General features: G+C 36.2%; 1 protein-coding gene across 1 annotated transcript; it reads left to right on the top strand.

The window, feature by feature from the left end:
- Nucleotides 1-721: 721 nt before the first annotated feature.
- Nucleotides 722-15,899, top strand: Rrh (retinal pigment epithelium-derived rhodopsin homolog). Its single transcript, XM_076865052.1, has 7 exons — nt 722-827; nt 5,496-5,686; nt 7,342-7,441; nt 7,968-8,121; nt 9,160-9,328; nt 14,170-14,348; nt 15,785-15,899. Exons 1-7 carry the CDS (start codon nt 722-724, stop codon nt 15,897-15,899), a joined length of 1,014 nt encoding a protein of 337 aa, XP_076721167.1.
- Nucleotides 15,900-19,660: the final 3,761 nt, after the last annotated feature.

Genomic DNA, 19,660 nt, shown 5'->3' with positions numbered 1-19,660 from the left:
CAAATTACATAATACTTATATATGATGTTTGTGTTCATATATATATACACAATGTTTATATATTTATATGCATAGATCACATTTTTGTTTAGAAGGGGAAAAAAGTGTGAGAAACCTCAGACTCTTTTATATAAACATGTTTATATAAGCAAAGAAAAGCTTAAGAATGAATGCACACCAAACAATATTGATAGCTAAATTTAGGGGAGTGAGATTTGGAAGTATGGGGGAGATTACTTTTTATCTCTGATTATTTAAATTGTTAAGGAAAACAGGGAACTGAAATGGAAAATCTCAAAGGGTCAACGAGAAAACAGGGTCCTTAATCTGAGCAGTTACAGAGGACTAAATCTGGTTTGTAGATTTCAGACAAAAAAGTTAAGTCAGTTCCTGCACTGATTTTCTGAGTTTATTATTGAAAAAGGATGTGTGTGCTTGCTAATCTGCTTAAATATAAGACGGATACCCAAATTGGTTAAAATGTGTGTACTTGGTATTTCTTTGTTTTGCTAATAAGCTTTTCCCTTGCTTTGGGAATTAAAATCCCTTCCTCTTTAGCCCAATTATACTTGTTAAGGGAAGACCTCTATGAAAAGGTCCTTCTTTGAGGTCTCTCACTGGAAATGATTGGTCCTGAAAAATCTTTCCTCCTGGGCCCTTGAAACAGTCATAATTATTGAAGGCTTATTATGAAGGCTGTCTCAATATCTTCCTTCCAAAAATGCTAAAGAATAATTTAGATAACAGTTCAGACTCAAAAAATGAAGATGGCTCTGTCTTTTCGCAGACTGAACACAACATTGTTGCAACTTACTTGATTCTGGCAGGTATGGATATTTTCTCCATTAACCTTGCTTTCCATGGGTGGAAGCAAAGTAGAGTTTTCAAAACAAGGTGATGGAATTGGCTTGCTTATAAGTATTATCCTCTGTTTCTTGGCTGTAAGAATCAAAGATGAGGATATAAGTAAATGCCCCAGGATAATTTGATAAATAATGTGAGACAGTGAAGTGGGGCTTTGAAAAATTTTCTGTAAAATAGTTTTTAAATGAAAGTCAACAATTAAATGTGGTTATTGCATTGTCAAATTAAGCTTATGGGGGAGAATGTGTGCTGTGACAAAAATGTATTTTTATATCATTTACTATTCCTAGACATAGTTATCTTGAGTATAATCTAGCTAAAGATACAAAAGTTCTGGAAGAAAAAGTCTCGAAAAGAATAGAAGGTAGTATTGTCATTGAGGACAAGGTTTGAACATTCAACTCCTTCCAGAATGCTGTACTGGAAAACTCTTTTTGAGTTTTGGATTCATCTTTTAGTATATGAAACCAAGATCATGTTCCTTCACTTTTTGCTCTTCCATTTTCTTATCTGTAAAGTGAGGACAAGAATAAATTACTATGGTTATTGTGAAAAGTAAAATTAAATGACATGTAAGTGAACCTAAATGACACCTACACTAGGAGGGGACAACAGTTTCTTTCCACATACACACTTACTGGATTAATATAATGGCTTGTTTGCAGACAAAGGGTTGGGGAAGATAACAATGCAAATTCTTTGATTATCTTTTAAATATTGGCTTTTTAATATATTTTTAATGTAACATACTGACCAATTTCTAACTTTAGTGGCAAGTTTTAGAAGTAACTGTTCATTATTTTTTGAATTGACTTATGAAAAATTCAAGCATGTTCCAAAGTAGAATGAAAAGCATAACAAATATTCCTGTCTAATTTATAATTGTTTAGTTTTCCCTTCTAATTCATAATTAGAGTTATATGTGTTAAAAATTGCGAGTTCCTTAGTTACTTTTAGTAATTTCAGGAATGTTAATTCATTAATTTGGATACTTTTAATGTGTGAAATCCTGGAAAAAAAATATATATATATTTAAATTTTTTGCTGCTGCTGCTGCAAAAAAACGATCTCATTATTGGAATTACATGGAAATACAACTAGGAGGGTCATTTTGGTTAAGGACTACCATGAGTATATGTTGTTCAAGTTTTTGGTAGATGAACTGAAGGGAGCATATTTAATCTCTACAAATAGATTTTGTTCTGCCTCTGTATCAAGCATATATTGTTCTTTAGATCCCCTGATTTTCTTCCTTTAACAAAGCCCACTTAAACTCCTCAATCAAAAATCAGAACTATGAGGAAAATGGTGCAAAACATTTGTTACTTTTACCAAGAGCCAAGGCTTTTTTTTTTTTTAACTTTAGATTTAACTTTAATCTTTCATTTAGATTTTTGGTCCTATAAACTTACCAGTTTTCATTGCTATCAATGTTCTGTTTATTACTTGAACACTCTCCCCCAATTAAGGAAGGGTGTGGTAAATTTAAGAATCTGAAATTACTATGGGTGATTTGTAAAATGAAAGGTGAAACAGAGGCTGTGTGTTCTGGGCAATGAAGGAATATAAACTGTGAGGAGACGGGGTACCAGTGAAGGGTTTTAAACAGGAATTACATGATCTGATAGGAGACCACTGCAGTGCTTTGAAGAGTTACTAATGGCAGAAGGAAGTAGATTACTCAAGCTGGAATTGATTAGACGTGGGGATTGGGAAAGAAAGAGCAGGAGCTGATGTCTCCTAGGTTTGGGGGCTGCTGAATAAATGTTGGCACTTTTCACCAGATGGGAACATGACTGAGGAAGATCAGGTTTGGGGCAGGAGGAGACACCTGGGTTTAGTTAGATACCCAGTTAAAAGCTTGAGTAGCATGAGACTGATGATATTGGATAGAAATCACTCAAAAGAATGTGTAGAATGAGAAAAGAAAGGAGTCTAGGACAGAAAGTTGGACAGTACACACATATTTAATAAGGTAGAGCTGAAGAAAGGAAGTAGATTAAGAAGGCCCTGCCAGTGAGATTGGAGGGAAGCCACAGAAACCAAAGTGGATGTTTCAAGAGGGAAGGATGATCAATCTCAGTTTACACTGCTGCTTACAGTGTAGACTGACTGAGAAATGGGCCCTAACAAGACCTAACTGAAGTGATCAGCTGCCTACTTATTAGAAAACACTCCCAATTAGGAAAATAAAAACAGTGTTTAAGAGAGCTATAGAAAGAACAGATAGAAGGCCAAATTGTTTACGTAATACACTCATTATATCTAAGACTATCCCCAAAATATAGTTACTTTATTTTGATTGTGTACTTGTTAGGCAACAATTTACTACACTATTTTTTATGTGACTTTTAAAATCATCAGATTTGTAGGTAGTCCAGAAAGATTCACTGTTTTTTTTCTCAGTATTATATGCATGATACAGTAGTAGATGCTAAAAATGAGGTCAAAGAGTTATTGAATTTACTCTGACTGTGTTAATTAAGCTTGAAGGAACAATAGAAATTAAACTTAATTAAAGGAATAATTGAAGTTAAACTTCATTTATTAGTTGTGGTCTTTTTATTAAATAGTTTTGCTACATGTCACATAGTCAAAGAATATAGAATTCATAAAGGGCTTGATAACTTCATGAGAAGACAGAATACATAAGAGATAATATAACATTGGGATTAAGTATAAGTACTTTGGGGATTTGGGGAGGAAGCACATACAACAGTACTGTGGGTAGAAAGCAGCTTTAGGGCAGAATTGGACTTGATCTGAAATTAGAAGGATGTTAGCATTTGGAAATGGGAAAGCAAGGAGCAGGGTGTTTCAAGTGGGGAAGGTATGAATCAGGATTTTCAACAAACATGACATTTGATAAATAATTAAAATGGAGGGCTTGTTTGACAAGTGTGGAACTTAAAGAGATAATAACAGACCTTAGCAAAGGGTCAGATCATGCTGGGGAGTTTGAATTTTTATCCCACAGGCAGTGGGAATTATTGGAAGTTTTGAGGAGGAGAAGAGACATGATTATTATAGCAAGCGTATTCTGACAGCACCATGGAACAATAAAAGAAAAGGAATCTGGAAGATGAGTATAATGCTGAAGATGGAAGTTTTGACTGCAGTGCCAAGATGCACTTGGAATTCCTACTTAGCTGATCCTTTTGTGTGTTGGTGCTTGGAACCTTCCCTGGCTCTTGTTATAGCTGTGGATTGCTTACCAAGTAATTTCCTTCATGGGAAACAACTCTTCCTGTTTGTTGCATAACCCTCCTTTAGTTGCCAAGAGTCGGGTAATGGTTCTAACTTCTCTCCACTGAAATCTGCTCCTGCTCCTCCTCCACTGTTATATCCCAGGGCAGCATACCTGTGCTTATGGAAAACTCATGCATTCCTTGCAGCATATGGGTGTTGCTGATCAGGTTAACATGCACATCCAGCCTATCCAACAATATCTCATTGTAGAATGCATCAGCTCTCAGATCAATAAGTTTGGTCATCAATCTACCTCAGTTCAGTTGATTCTGGGGTACTGAAAAAATTGAGTTCTAGACTGCAAGGCTGAGACTCAGATCTTAGATTATGGAATCCTGGGTTAGAGTGATTTCACCAGTGATCCCAATGGATCACTTGCTGTCCAGACAGTCAAGTCTTGCAGTGTGCATTAGTCTATAGGTGTGTGTGTGTGTGTGTGTGTGTGTGTGTGTGTGTGTGTGATGAAGAATTCAGATTTGGACACGCTGAGTTTTAAGACATTTGAAAAAGTCACATGACTTACACATGGTAGATGTTTAATAAGTGTTTAATGTTAATGAGTATTTTTAAATAAAAAGAAAATGTGGAAACAGAAGAATGTGAAAGGACTGAAAACAGTGACAAAAGTGCTGTTAGAATAGAATGATAGTGGAGGCTTCAGAAAGAAGAACTTCAGGAAAGGAGAGGAGTTACACTGCCAAAAGCAAGGAGGTGGTAAGACTACCCACATCCTAAAAATCGGCAGGGATGGCGTCATGAAAGCAAAGGGAGAGTTTCAAGGACAGTGTGATCAAGAGTGGTGGTATTAAAACCAAACTTCAGCCAGGTGCAGTTGCACATGCCTGTAATCCCAGTGACTAGGGAGGCTGAGGCAGGAGGATCCTGAGTCCAAAGCCAGCCTCAGCAATTTAGCAAGTCCCTAAGCAATTCAGTGAGACCCTGACTCTAAATAAAATACAAAAAAGGGCTGGGAATGTGGCTCAGTGGTAGAGTGCCCCTGGGTTCAATCCCTGCTACAAAGAGAAAAAAAATAAACCAACCTTCAGTTATGCAATCATCAGATTCTTTGTTTTCACTTTTTTTTTTTTTAATTTATTTTAGTTTTCGGCGGACACAACATCTTTGTTTGTATGTGGTGCTGATGATCAAATCCGGGCCACACGCATGCCAGGCGAGCACACTACCGCTTGAGCCACATCCCCAGCCCTTCACTTTCTTATTTCTATTTCTCAGCAGGGCTGTGAAGATGTGACAATTTTAAGAACATTAAGAAATCAATGACTAAAATGAATTTATTATGTTTTTTGAAAGGCTTACATATTTAATATTGATTTTATTTTAAACATTCAAATTAAAAAACATGACCATTTTTGTGTTCTCAGGTGTGATAAGTATTCTCAGCAACCTAATAGTTCTGGGCATCTTCATTAAGTACAAGGAACTTCGGACACCTACGAATGCAATCATTATTAACCTGGCTTTTACTGATATAGGGGTCAGTAGTATTGGCTATCCCATGTCTGCTGCTTCAGATCTGTATGGAAGTTGGAAATTTGGATATACAGGCTGTCAGGTATTTGGAGATCTTTGGAATAAAAGCAAAATAAAGTAGATCAGAGAGATGTAAATTTAAATGTCTTTTGAAAATCCCAAGAATTTAAATCAAATAAGAAATTACAGGATAATAGATATAGTGCTTTTATGGAAAACAGCTTCAGAAGTGACTGAAGATACATTCTTTAAGAGGAGAAATAAAATCACTCATCACCATTATATATTAAAAATTCTCCCAACTCAAAGTGGAAAACTAACAAAGCAATTAATATTCTACTGGAGAAGGAGTGATAATTTGCATATTCAAATAAAATTTTATAAATTTCAAATTCAAAAGGAAATATTCTACTTTCATTTGAAACAAAATATTTGGTGACAATCCAATGAGTGTAGTTATACTATCATGTTGATATTTTTCCTATAAAAAGTCCTCTGTAAGAATTGTTATTAAATATATTTACTGTTATTTTTACTGACAAGGAATGAACTAATATTAATTTGCATTAGGTTAGTAGAAAAATATGAAATATGTTCTATTTTTTAACAGTTTACTATTGAAAGTCATAAAATTATAGAGAATACTAGATGCCCACAAATGTACCAACTAGATTTGTCAAATATTAGTACTTTTTGATCTGTGTTTATAGTTGTAATTCTTTTTGGTGATATAAAACTTCAGAGAGATTGTTGAAGGCCACTGCATACCATTCCCAATATTATTCCTTTCTCTCCCATGAGCATATTTCTTACTGTATACATAAACCAGATACTGTCCAAATGGTTTAAATTTTGTGTAAATGATATCATATTGCTGGCATTATGCGATTTTTTTCTTTAATTACTATTATGTTTTTGAGATTATCCATGTTGATGAATATATCTATAAGTCACTTATTTTAACTACTGTACAATATTCCATCATATGAACATAGCCCAATGTACTTTTTTCACTTTCCTGCTACTAAGCATTTGTTCCCAATGTTTTCCTTTCACAAACAAAGCTTCAAAAAACATTTTTATACATATTTCCATCTGCAACATGTGAGAGTGTCTCTAGACACCCTGCCTGGGGGAGGAAGGGTTAGGTTGTAGGAATACCTTCAATTTTATTAGATGTGGCCAGATTGCTCTTCAAAATGGTCATTCCAGTCATAAGAAGTTCTTTCTCTCCTCAACACTTGGGATTGTTAGACTTTTAAATTTTCATCATTTTTGTATATGTGAACTTATAATTTTTATTTTTTGCATAAACTATCTTATATCATCAATATTCAAATGTAAATCAGCTTGTTTGAGTAGCCCACTCATTTGGCCATTTTTCCATTGAGTTTACCTTTCACCCCTGTTTTACCCTTTTGAATGCTAAGTTTTTGTTTGTTTGTATGCATTTTACCCTAATTAATGGCTTGCTTTTCACTTTGTTTATAGAATATGTTGTGTAAATGTTTCACCTTAAGTCTTAAAATGAAAAAAGAAATAATTAATGAAATCTCAAACACTTTCCATAACTGCTTTTATTAAAGCAGTTACAATTGGATAACAGAAGATATACTTTAAAACAGTAAATGAAAAAGCTTTAATATATTTTAAATATGTTCTAAGAATGAGATAAAAATCTAAATGTTTCTTGGGTGGGTGTTAGAATGGTGGATTCTTTCCCATTTTGATTTTCAGATTTATGCTGGATTGAATATCTTTTTTGGAATGGCAAGCATCGGATTGCTCACAGTGGTGGCTGTGGATAGATACCTGACCATCTGTCGCCCGGATGTGGGTATGTCACAACCTTTTCTTTTCTCTGCTTTCTCAGTGAAGCCATTTATTATCTAATGTTCACTCAACCTAAGTTCCCTTTAAAATATAAACGTAGTGGTTGTAATCAGGGTCATTCTTGTTTCTCTGGTATTCAAGTTTCAGTGTCTTCCTATTACATTTAAAGTAAAAGCCAAATTTGCTAAGACAGCCTGTGAGGCCCAGCAAGATCCAGCCCAGCTACCTTTCCAGCTGTGGCCAGGGCCACTCTCATCCTGGGATACTGGTCAGGCCCTTTCTCTCTCTGAGGTCTTTGTATATGCTGTTTTCCTTGGCCTGAAAAGCTCTTCTTGCTCATCGTCTGCTGATCCTTTTTATTGTTCAGGTTTCAGCTAATCTGTGATGTTTCACAGAATGTGAGTCATGTGAACAGCTTTGAGTGAACTAAAGTGCTCTATAAAAATCTTGATAAATTTTGAATCTTCAGTGAAAACAAAGTGAGTCCCATCATTGCACATGATGCTAACATTTCTTATGCTTATTGATAGGAAGAAGAATGACTACCAACACTTATGTCAGCATGATTCTGGGGGCCTGGATCAATGGCCTGTTTTGGGCTATGATGCCCATCACAGGGTGGGCCAGTTATGCCCCAGATCCTACTGGAGCTACCTGTACCATAAATTGGAGGAAAAATGATACGTAAGAAACAAGTCTATACTTTATAATCAAACGCTTTGATTATATACATTTTCTCACCCTTCAAATTTAAGCTCATACTGGGCTGGGAATATAGCTCAGTGGTAGAGTGCTTGGCTAGCATGAATGAAGGAAGCACTGGGTTTGCTCCCTAGCACTGCAATAAAAATAAACAAGTTCCAGATTTAAGGTCAGATCACTTTTCTCATACAGAGTGTGGCAAAGTGCTTCTTTGGTAATGATGATGTGATCCAAGCCAGAGTCAAAATAGAAGGATGAATTATGTTTCTTTGAAAGTTAAGTTTACCTAGTCCCCTTGCACCCCAATCTGTCCTTTTCTTCCTTCTTTGGTACTTTTCTAAGGCATTCATGGGGAGACCAATCACCCTGCCAATGTTTGCTCATCTCAGAGTTAGGATTGTGAGCAAAGTGTTAATGAAGCTCTAGAGCAGGCACCTCTGGCAAAAGCCCAAGCTGCCTCCTGCTGTCTTTCCAAGTTGATCTGGCGATCAGGCACATTCTGAGAGCTTTGTAGCAAAAGTGCAGTCACTACAAGGGCCTAAGAGTCGGTGATGCTCCTCCATATTTTCCAGGGTAACAAGGATAATTTAGTTCATTGAGAGAAATGAGAGATGACTCCAAAAAACAAATAGAAAATTTCTAAATCTCCATCTACAACTTTTTCTGAAAAGAGTAAAAACAAAAACAAAAACAAAAAACAACTATTTCAGCTTTATAGGCCAGATTGTTTCTGTTTTAACTGTTTAACTGTTATCATACTATTAAGTCATAGACAGTATGTAAATGAATGTACATGGCTGGATCCAGTAAAACTTTATGTACAAAGATAGTTGAACAGCTGGCATGACCCACAGGCCATAACTTGCCAACTCCTGGTCTAAGTGAACTGAAAGTCAAATATAATTCCTAAACTTTTTAACAATAAGATGACTGTCACTATTATTTCTAATAAGTTATCTCCTTTCCCCCTTCTCCCATTAGGATATTAAATGAGTTGTCATTGTCTTTTCCTATTTCCAGATCTTTTGTGTCTTACACGATGACAGTGATTGCAGTAAATTTTATTGTGCCCTTGACAGTGATGTTTTATTGCTACTATCACGTCACTCGATCCATTAAACACCATGCTGCTAGTAACTGCACTGCATACCTAAACAGAGACTGGTCAGACCAAGTAGATGTAACAAAGGTAAGATGTCAACATTCTTAAAAAGTTGTTTTGTAATCACACTTTTACAAACACATAGTTGAAATTGAGTCTCATGACTTGCCCCAGTCTCCTTCCCCCTACCTCCCATTTTACTCCCCAGGTCTTTTTTTTCTTTATATTCCCAAATGATATGCTCATTGGCTCTTTGGATATTTCTGTTGGTTATCATCATTGGAATTCCTATTATGGACGAGGAGGATTTATTTCTCTTAAGCCACCAACCTGCTCCACACCTCCCCTCCATCTCTCTCTTTCCTTATCTCTCAGTATGTTAGCAATGTTTGGTGAAATTAAAAGGCTTTCTCCCTCTTGTCAGTGTGTTCAAACACATTACAGACTAGATTCACTTCACCTTCTTCCTGGAGGCATCCTTCCTGGTTCCCTTGAGCCCCTTGCTCTTTTCTGGAGTGGTTGCTCTCTAAGACCCCTGCTCAGGAAGCCTTCATCTTTCGCTGTCTTCCTCACCACCTGGGACTTCGTTTTTTCTCTTTTCCGGGGCTAGATGGCCTGTTTTGGGGATTGCTTGTCTTTGTGGTGTTATTTATTTTGATGGAGCCCATTCTTCAGTAGATTGCTGAAGTTTCAAGGGAGGTAAAAATTCTAAGACTTTGCATAACTGAAATGTCTTATTCTATTATTGTATTGGACTATATTTGCTTGGTCTGGAATTCTAGGTGCAAAAATACAAACCAAAGAATTTTGAGGGCCTTGCTCTATGGAGTCTCCTAGCTTTCTGTATTGCTATTGCAAAGGCCACTAGCATGCTGGTGACTGATTCTTTGTAGTGATCTGTGAGTTCTCTCTGGAAGCACATAGGTTCTTCTCTTTGAATCTTGTTTTCTGAATTTCATTCTGATGTGCCTTGGTGTGGTCTTTACTCAGGCAGAACTATGTACCTGATGAGTACTTTCATGTGGAGACTTAACTCTGCCTCTTTTGGGAGCTTGCTTGTATTATTTTTTGGTATTCCTGCCTCTCTCTTTTCTTTATTCTCTTTTCCTAGAAATCCATTTATTCAGATATTTAATTTTCTGGAATTATCTTCTGATTTTCTTTGCTAGATCGTCTCTGTTTTGTTTGTTTTATAGCTGTTATTTGTGTCTTTTTCTAGTTTCTGAAGATTTCCTCAACCATATTCAGATCTGTGATGAGGGTGAGAATAATGAAGCCCAAGTTTTAAGTGCAAAATTTAAAGGTGTACCAGAATACTCAATAATAATAAAAAATGTTTGTGCTGGGTGTGGGGGTGCACCTGTAATCCCAGCAACTCAGGAGGCTGATGAAGGAGGATCATAAATTTGAGGCCAATCTCAGCAACATAGTGAGACCCTATCTCAAAAAATAAAAAGGACTAGGGAGGTAGCTCAGTCGTAAAGTGCCCCTGGGTTTAATTCCCATCAAATAAATAAACAAATAATATAAAAAATAATGTAATACAATAATTTAAAAAATCAAAATTAGTGTAAAAATTATATTGAACAATTCACAATAGCCAAACTACAGAACCAATCTAAGTGTTCATCAACAAATGAATGGATAAAGAAAATGTGTATATATACACAATGGAATTTTATTCAGCCATAAAGAAAAATTAAATTTTGTCATTTGCAGGAAAATCAATGGAACTACAGACCAATATGTGAAGTGAAATAAGCCAAAACATGGCCATATGGTTTTTTTCTTATATGTGAAAGCTAGAGAGGCAAAAGGAAAAGAAAGTCTCATGAAAATTCAAGAGAGATCAGTAAAGGACGAGAATCCTGGGAGTGGGAGATGGGGAGGGAGGGGGGAGTGCTGAGAATGATATTGACCCAATTATATTGTGTGCATATATGAATATGTAATAACAAATCCTACCATTATATCAACTATAATGCAACAATAAAAATGTGGGGAAAAAAACAAAATGAAAAAAATTTAAAAAACCAAAATTCTAAGATGGGAAAAGATGAACCATAAAAAAATTATGTTGAACAAAATATAAAATTTTAAATAAATAGCTGACCTGTACTTATAGAACCTACTTCTCCCATCTTTCTCTAAATTCAGGCTGGCAATATCTTTTTTTAAAATATTTATTTTTTAGGTGTAGATGGACACAACACAATGCCTTTATTTTTATGTGGTGCTGAGGATCAAACCCAGGTCCCACCCATGCTAGGTGAGCGCTCTACCGCTGAGCCACAATCCCAGCTGGAGGCTGGCAATATTATTCAACCTTCCTATGACATTTTTTAATGTTTCTACTCTCACCTTTATAGATAGCATAAAGCAAAATTTTTCTAGATAAAATAATTATTTTATACACTGTTCTCTTTTAATAACCTCCTCTTGTTGTCTAGGTGTATCTCTTATTCTATGATACGTTCTATATATATTTACACTTTTCTTCTGGTCACTACATATTTTTGTGGTATACTACATTCCTGTGTTATTTTTTTCTCTGCCTGTGTGAGAGTTTCTCATTGTCTGGTGGTCAGTACTGGCCAGTGATGCACTAAAAATCTGATAGTAAGCTCAGGGTGCTCATTAGAGGGGATTTCTGACTGTACCTCCAAATTTTTCATACTGGGCTGGTCAGTTTCCAAAGAGACGATTTTTTTCATGTCCCTGAGTAGGAGGTTCATGTCTGTCAGTACTCTCAAGCCCAGTGCTGGGAGAAGGCAACATGCAAAAAAACAAAACAAAACAAACCCCTCTTTTTAGGACAGTACTGCATTGCTTAGCTGAGTCTGGGCTCCCTGAATCCTGAGCTTTCCTGCATTAGCCATTTTTATGCTGAGCCCCTAGGGTTCTTGTAGGGAGAGGAAGAGGCAGTTACTGAGTGGACTGAATGGACCTGCAAAGGAGATCTGGGAGTCTAACTGCTTCTTTTTGCAAATTTCAACCAATTCTCCTTTTTTTTTTTTTTAATATTTTTTTAGTTGTAGATGGACACAATATCTTTATTTTATTTATTTTTATATAGTGCTGAGGATAAAACCCAGTGCCTCATGCATGTGAGGCAAGCGCTCTACTACTGATGCACAACCCCAGCCCCCCAATTCTCTTGTTTTGAGTTCCATGTGCACCCCTACATTCAGAGATTTTTGGTACCTTAGAATTCTTCTATAGATCTGTAGAATGGATTAGTCTGTATTTGGAATTCTCTCATTGCTATTTAAAAAAAACAACAACATTTTCTTGCCTATTTTTTAATCATTTTCATGCCTGGTAAGTAGTCTGCCACATGCCCAACAGTTATTGTTTCCATTAAAACAAACAAACAAACACACAATTATCTAATCTCTGATTTTGTGTCCTGACAAGTTTATGTCTTTTAAAATCTGTTTCTTTATTGTAGTAGGCAATCAGGAGGGAGCAATATAAAAATTAAATGTTTTTCATTTAAACAAAATGCAAAGGAGCTTCTTTACAAAATTTTCTGCACTGTATGTAAAATATATTCAATTCAAATGACCTATGGTAAAATCCACTAAATTCAAGATAGGACTTTATTTTTTAATTTCCAGATTTAGTTTAGAAAGTTTCTTTTCTTTCTTTCTTTCTTTTTTTTTTTTTTTTTGATTAGCTGATAAGCACAGTAAGAAAGTGTTTTCATCAGCCTTCTGTTGCTGTGACAGAATGTCTGAAAAAAAAAATCAACATAAAGAAAAAAAAAAGATTTATTTTGGCTCATAGTTTCCAAGGTGTGAGTCCCTAGTCACTTGGTCTCATTGCTGTGGGTTTGAGGTGAGGCAGAACATCATGGCAGGGAACCTCTGGTGGGCAGAGCTGGTCACATCTTAGTAGCCAGAAAGCAAAACAGAGAGAGAGGGTGGAAGGGTCCAGGGACAAAATATACACATTCAAGGGCACACCCCAGTGACATACCTCTTCCAATTAAGCCCTACACTCTAAAAGTTTTCTACCACCTCACAATAGTGCTACCAGCTGGGAACCAAGCCTCCAACACATAAGCCTCTGGGGACATTCCAGATCCAAACTGATAGCAGAGAAGGAAGGAAGGAAGGAGGTGCCGCAGTCTGGCTGGGCACAAAATAACCGAGCCACCACAAAAACTTGTAGATTCCAACAGCAACTCTTTATTCTCGAACTCTCACCGACACTCTACACGCACGTTCTGGGAAAAATACACTCCCTCCACCGGGTTCTGCGTACCAATTCTCTCAGAACCCCGTGAGAACTCAACGGGAACTCAAGGAGTGGGCACCTGAGGCAGCAGGATATGCCCTAATCCCAGCAGGATCCGCCCTAAACCTGGAGCCGCAATATTCTAGCAGGATCCACCCTAAACCCGGAGCCACCCTAATTCCTGAGCAGGGTCACCTTTCAACCCCAAAATGCCATGCGTCATTCCTACTTGGCTATGGCTCTCAGCAAGGAGGGAGAAAAAGAGAGACAGAGAAGAAGAAAAAGTAATGTCTTTAAAAAAAAAAACAAAACAAAACAAAACATTTTCTTGCTCATAGCACAATTACCTGAAGTATGTTGGAGTGGGTTTTCATCTTTCATCAAAGCCATCTTTTGTATTCTCCTGAGCACATCATAAGAAAGGGGGCATCCTTCACATGCCTGTACCATTCTTAAAGGCAGTGCCATATATTGATGAACATACCCATTTTTCAGGCTCTAGTTATCATAGATGACTTCAGACACCTTTGTTAAGAACAGTGATTACAAATACTCAGCTATTTCCTTTGTCATCAACAACATAAACTTATTCAATTCCAACAGATAGATTTTTATGCTATTTTAGATATATTAACTATTTAAATATTTTAGATGTTTGGTTTAGCAAATACCTATTTCTTTTTCAGATGTCTGTGATAATGATATTGATGTTTCTGGTGGCATGGTCTCCTTACTCCATTGTGTGCTTATGGGCTTCTTTTGGTGACCCAAAGAAGATTCCTCCTTCAATGGCCATCATAGCTCCATTGTTTGCAAAATCTTCTACATTCTACAACCCTTGTATTTATGTGGCTGCTAATAAAAGGTAAGTTAGCTCTAAATTGTTTATGAATAAAAGAAAATTGACACAAAAATAATGTTTAAAAGGTAGTAGGGAAGTCAAACATGGTGACCACGTCTGTAATCCCAGACACTCAGGAGGCTCAGGCCAGAGGACTGCAAGTTCAAGGCTGGCCTGTGAAATCTAGAGAGATCCTATCTCAAAATAAAATTTAAAAAGGGGGCAGGAAATGTAGCTCAGTTGTAGACTGCCCCTAGATTCTATCTCTAGAACCAGGAAAATTTAAAAAAAGGCAGTTGAAAATATTCTAAAACTTTTCAAGAGTTGACAGAATCTAGTGTAAGGTTATTTGGCTTATGGAACCAGAGCAGCATCTATGACCTTAAATGCCCAGAGTTCCAGTTTTGTAACAGACTCTTCCCACTTGGTGGCAGAGATGATCTTGGCAATGTCAGACTCAAATTCTACCAGCTAGGTATCCTCCAAGGCAAGCTTTATCCCAGAGATTCCTGGCAGAAAAGTCCCTGGTTGGTCATTGGTCAGCTTGGTTTGGGGTGGTTAACCCCCCAAATACATGGAATAGTGGTCTCCAAAGAAAAGAATGATTCTAGTACCAGAAAATAGACCAGGCAATGTTGGCCCTTATTTTTAGTAGACAGCATGGTTTTATACTTTCTATACAGAAAACATTTTCAAATGCAAGAGAAGTATCCAGTACTAACATAAAGGACGTTGGGAGTGGATAGTTATGAAGGGTAATAGTGAATTCTTCCTTCCTCCCTTTTTTGAGACTTTTAGCAAGGAGTTCCTTTCTTGACTCCTCAGTGAAGTTTTTATTACTTAATTTCCTGTTAGTGCTGGACAATGGACCAATCTACTATGCTTAAAAATTTGGCCAGAAAATCTCAGTGGAGGTCAGGTAATTGGATCCTGGGATGACAGTGCTGCTTCTATTAAAACATGTATTAATGCACATGCTAGGGAGAACAGCTGCAGCAGCAGGTATGTCAAAGAACATACAAAAGTCAAGACCAAACAGACCACATCAAAAGAATAAAAAGCACATTTAAATTCAGAATCTGCTGGTAGTTCTTTTGGAGCTCAAGCCCCCGACTCAAGCCCCACTGCCTCAATTCAACTGGCCTTTGCTCAAGAACATGAAACACACATCTTTAGTTCAAATAAATAACCCATTGCACTTGACATTTGAAGTGTTATTTTAAATATTCATAATTGTTGATTTTTCTTCAGTGTCTTCAATGAATAGTGCAAAATTGATCTTATTTGTACCATATACTCTATACATTTATAAAGACTCCCAACAGTAGATTCTAGAGTCGTAGGCAGAAAATATATTTGGAAATGTCAATTCACAGTAGTGCCCCTTAGTCGTGTTTGAAAATGCTTCAGCAGTTCCAGGTCCCTATAGAATAAAGCCAGATTTCCCTTTCTTATTGTAGGTTTCGGAGGGCGATGTTTGCCATGTTCAAATGTCAGACTCACCAAGCAATGCCTGTGACAAGCATTTTACCAATGGATGTATCTCAAAGCCCACGGGCTTCTGGAAGAATCTGAAATAAGAGAAAATCACACTGGCAAAGCATTGTAGTTGTGTGTGTGTGTGTGTGTGTGTGTGTGTGTGTGTGTGTGTTTACTACTTCAATTTTATTTTAAATACAAGCCCATTTGGATCAACTGCAGACATAGTAATTGTCCTGTTAGACTGGCTCATTGTTCTGTCTGTGCCTTGGCGATTATAGTGCATGTGTCTCTATTTCTTTATATGTGAACTCATTCCTCAACTCCTTTGATGCATGTAGATACATGAGATTAAAATCCTGTTTCTTTTCTTTCTTCTTATCATGGCATTCATTACACCAGATTGATGACTTACAACTTGCCTTAGTTCTCCATTAACCACTTTTTTAATATTATAATAAATCAATAATAATAATTTACAATCCTCAATAAATTATTACTGAAATGAGTGGTTGGACTTTCAAATCTAAAATAGAAACCGTTTTTATCATTTCAAAACTTAAATACTTAGAATCAATTATTGACAACATTGTTTAACAAAAATAATCAAATAAACATTAAACTCTTATATTCAAATCATGTTGATCATTGCAAATATATAGTTTATCTAGCAATGTGATATCTGTTCATTTTGTTATGTATTTTGCAATTTTTAATTACCATTTTCCTGCATATGTGTTTCCATGTTTGCTGTTAGAATTAAGTTCAATCTGAGTGGGAGTTTTTGTATATTTGTTCTTTGATATATTCTTAGCATGTAGACCCATTCTGTAGGCACTCAATAAATATCTGTTGAATGCTGAATGAATTTGTAAAATTTGTCATTTTAAATGAATATTAATAATAGCACAATATACCATTGTTTAAATAATGGACATCTAAATTGCTTCCAGTTTTTACTTTCATGGATGCACTATTGTGAACATTTTATTACAAATATCTTTTTTTCTCTCAGAGATGATTTAATTTGAGTATTTCTCCAGACTTGATTTATTGGATACAAACATAAAATAATATTACTGTGGCAAGCTTACTGTCTGGAAAAGAATTAATTTACACTGCATTGACAGTGTGTAACTGCATTTTTCACCAAATGCTGATGGTGCTGTATTGTTTTATTTTTAAACTATGGGTTATCTACTCTAACTTAATTATATTTCACCTTTCTTTAAGTGCTAGTGAGGCTGTGTAGCTTTACTTATTGTATTTTCTTATCTTGATTTGGTTTTCTTTTTGTAGATTGTCTCGCTCCCTTGGTTGCATACTAAGTAAAACGTGGTATTAGTTTTATATATACAATTCTCTGTGTATATGGAATAGTAAACTTCCTAGACAGTCTGCTAGATGAGGCAGGTGTGGTGGCACACACTGTAATCTCAGGCTACTTGGGAGCCTGAGGCAGGAGGACAGCAAATTCAAGGACAGCAAGTCTGGGAAATTCAGTAAGATCCTGGCTCAAAATAAAATTTTAGAAAAAGGCTGGGGATGTTGCTCAGTGGTAGAGTGAAGCCTAGCAGGTACAAAGTCCTGAGTTGAATCCCCAGCATAGCAAAGACAAATAACAACAACCTCATAGTTGATCTCCCTACTCTTCAGCTTTCCCCACTGCAATCCATAGATTAATTTCATAACTAATCTTTTCAAAAGAAAAATTTCCATCCCTCAGATATTCAGCTCAAACATTTTCTATTGGCTTCCATGTGAGTATAAATCTCTCAGCTAGATTTTCAGGACCCTCTTCAACATGGCCCCAAAGAGACTTTTTAGCTTTTTGTCTTTCTCCAATAGCCAAATTAAAATGTCTAATGTTCTTAGAGAGCTCAGGATGCTTTGTGCCAGTAGTTCTTTGCTTGTTTCCTATAGCTGAGCCGTTTATAGAGAAAGCCCAATGAGGTTCTGTGTCCAGAGTCACAGAACCATTAAGTAGCCGAGACAGTATTTGTTTAGAAAATTGATTCCGAGTTCCAATTTGCAAAACCTTGGATTCATTTCCAGCAATAAGCAAAGAGTAATGGTGCCTTAAGCATAAAGGACTTCAACAATGTGATAATATTTTAATACTACATCTATCAGTTTATTTTCTTATATAAGATGAGGAAGCTCTGGGTTTGATTACACAGTTCCTTTAGCCTCTTAGTTTATAATTTGATGTTTTATATTTAAACAGATTTTCCATTCTCAATTGGGCATATTTTGCTTCCATGTAGGTCATAACATCCTTGAAATTAATGACTCAAAAACCATGTGGTCACTTGGTAATTAGAGCTCTACCTACCACCATTTCTTTCTCCTTTGGTCCTCAAAAACTATTACTGTGTCTCCAGCACTGGGACACTATGGGTTTGACTCTGGATCCTTCCTCTTCTCCTTGCCACACCTACTCATTGCTCTCTTCCTGAGGTTTCCTGAAGCTGCTCTGTCCCATTACTGGCACTGCAGTCCAAGTTGGAGCCACATGGTTGCTCACCTGGACATTACCACAGCTGTCCACCTGAACCCTCCTTCTCCCTTCTCATTTGCTGTCAAAACCTTTCCTCCACTCGGTGGCCATAAAATTCCACCTAAAATGATGATCTAATGTGTTACTCCCAAGCCTTATCTACAGGCTGAGTGTAAGCTCTTTCAGAGGGAATCTAAGTCCCTTGCTCCATAACCAGGGTCCTGTCTTACCTCTCCAGCTTTATCTTTCTCCCTCATTTTTAACTTCCTGCTTCAGAATCTTGGGCCTGAGCCACAGAAAGTGCTTGCAGTTCTCTGAGGACACCATACTGTTTCTTGCTTCCCTCATTTTGCTCCTGCTATTACCTCTACTTGCAATGCCTCTTTCCTGATTTTCTCATAATATCTCAGTGTCACCATATAAGGGCAGCTCAGGTGCCACCCACCATAGGAAGTCTTGCCTGACCTGCAAAGGCTGGGTTTGGTGATCTTTTGTGCTTCTTTGTTACTCTGCCTCTCTTAATCAGGTGAGTTCTTTAATGTATAGTGACCATGCTTACTCATCTTTGTGCCAGTGCTTAGTTTAGTTTAGTACATAGGAAGTCATATTTGATTAATAAATGAATTGTACAGAATCTGAAAGTGTTTAATTTAGCAAAGTTTTTCAGACTTTACTATTTCTATGTAAATTCTTTTTTTAATTTTTAATATATATTAATATATATGTTTATATATATAAAGTATATATATATATATATATATATATATATATATATATATATATATATATATAAAGTTTTAGGTGGACACAATGCTTTTATTTTTATTTATTTTTATGTGGTGCTGAGGATCAAACCCAGTGCCTCACCCATGGTAGGTGAGCACTCTACCACTGAGCCACAACCCTAGTCCTTTAATTAGTTCTTTTTAGTTATACATGAGAGTAGAAGCCATTTTGGCATAATTATAGAAGCATGGGATATATCTTGTTCTAATTTAGGCCCAGAACTTTTCCTTTCCCTTCCCTATATGTACATAGGAAAGTTAAATTTTCAGTAATGTTTCCTACAATATTCTTGTTTTGTATAATTGATTTTTTTCAAAGTTTTTGCTTTAAAGGTGATGGACAGAACCTTGTGATATGAAGATTAAATCCTTGCTTGTTCCTGCAGATTTTTCATTTTGTGGATATGGATGCAGTTTTTAATTAAATGAGATTTTTATTTTCTGCTAGAGTTTAATATTACTAAAAGACATAAAGAGTGATATTCAAATATGATTTTGATGCCCCAAACTTGGGAAACTAGCTTGGAATAAAATATGTTCTTGAACAGAGATTATTGCCTTCATTAAAAATA

This window comes from Callospermophilus lateralis, chromosome 8 (assembly GCF_048772815.1).
Source record: "Callospermophilus lateralis isolate mCalLat2 chromosome 8, mCalLat2.hap1, whole genome shotgun sequence".
Lineage (NCBI taxonomy): Eukaryota > Metazoa > Chordata > Mammalia > Rodentia > Sciuridae > Callospermophilus > Callospermophilus lateralis.
This window is presented reverse-complemented; position numbering and strand designations above follow the sequence as displayed.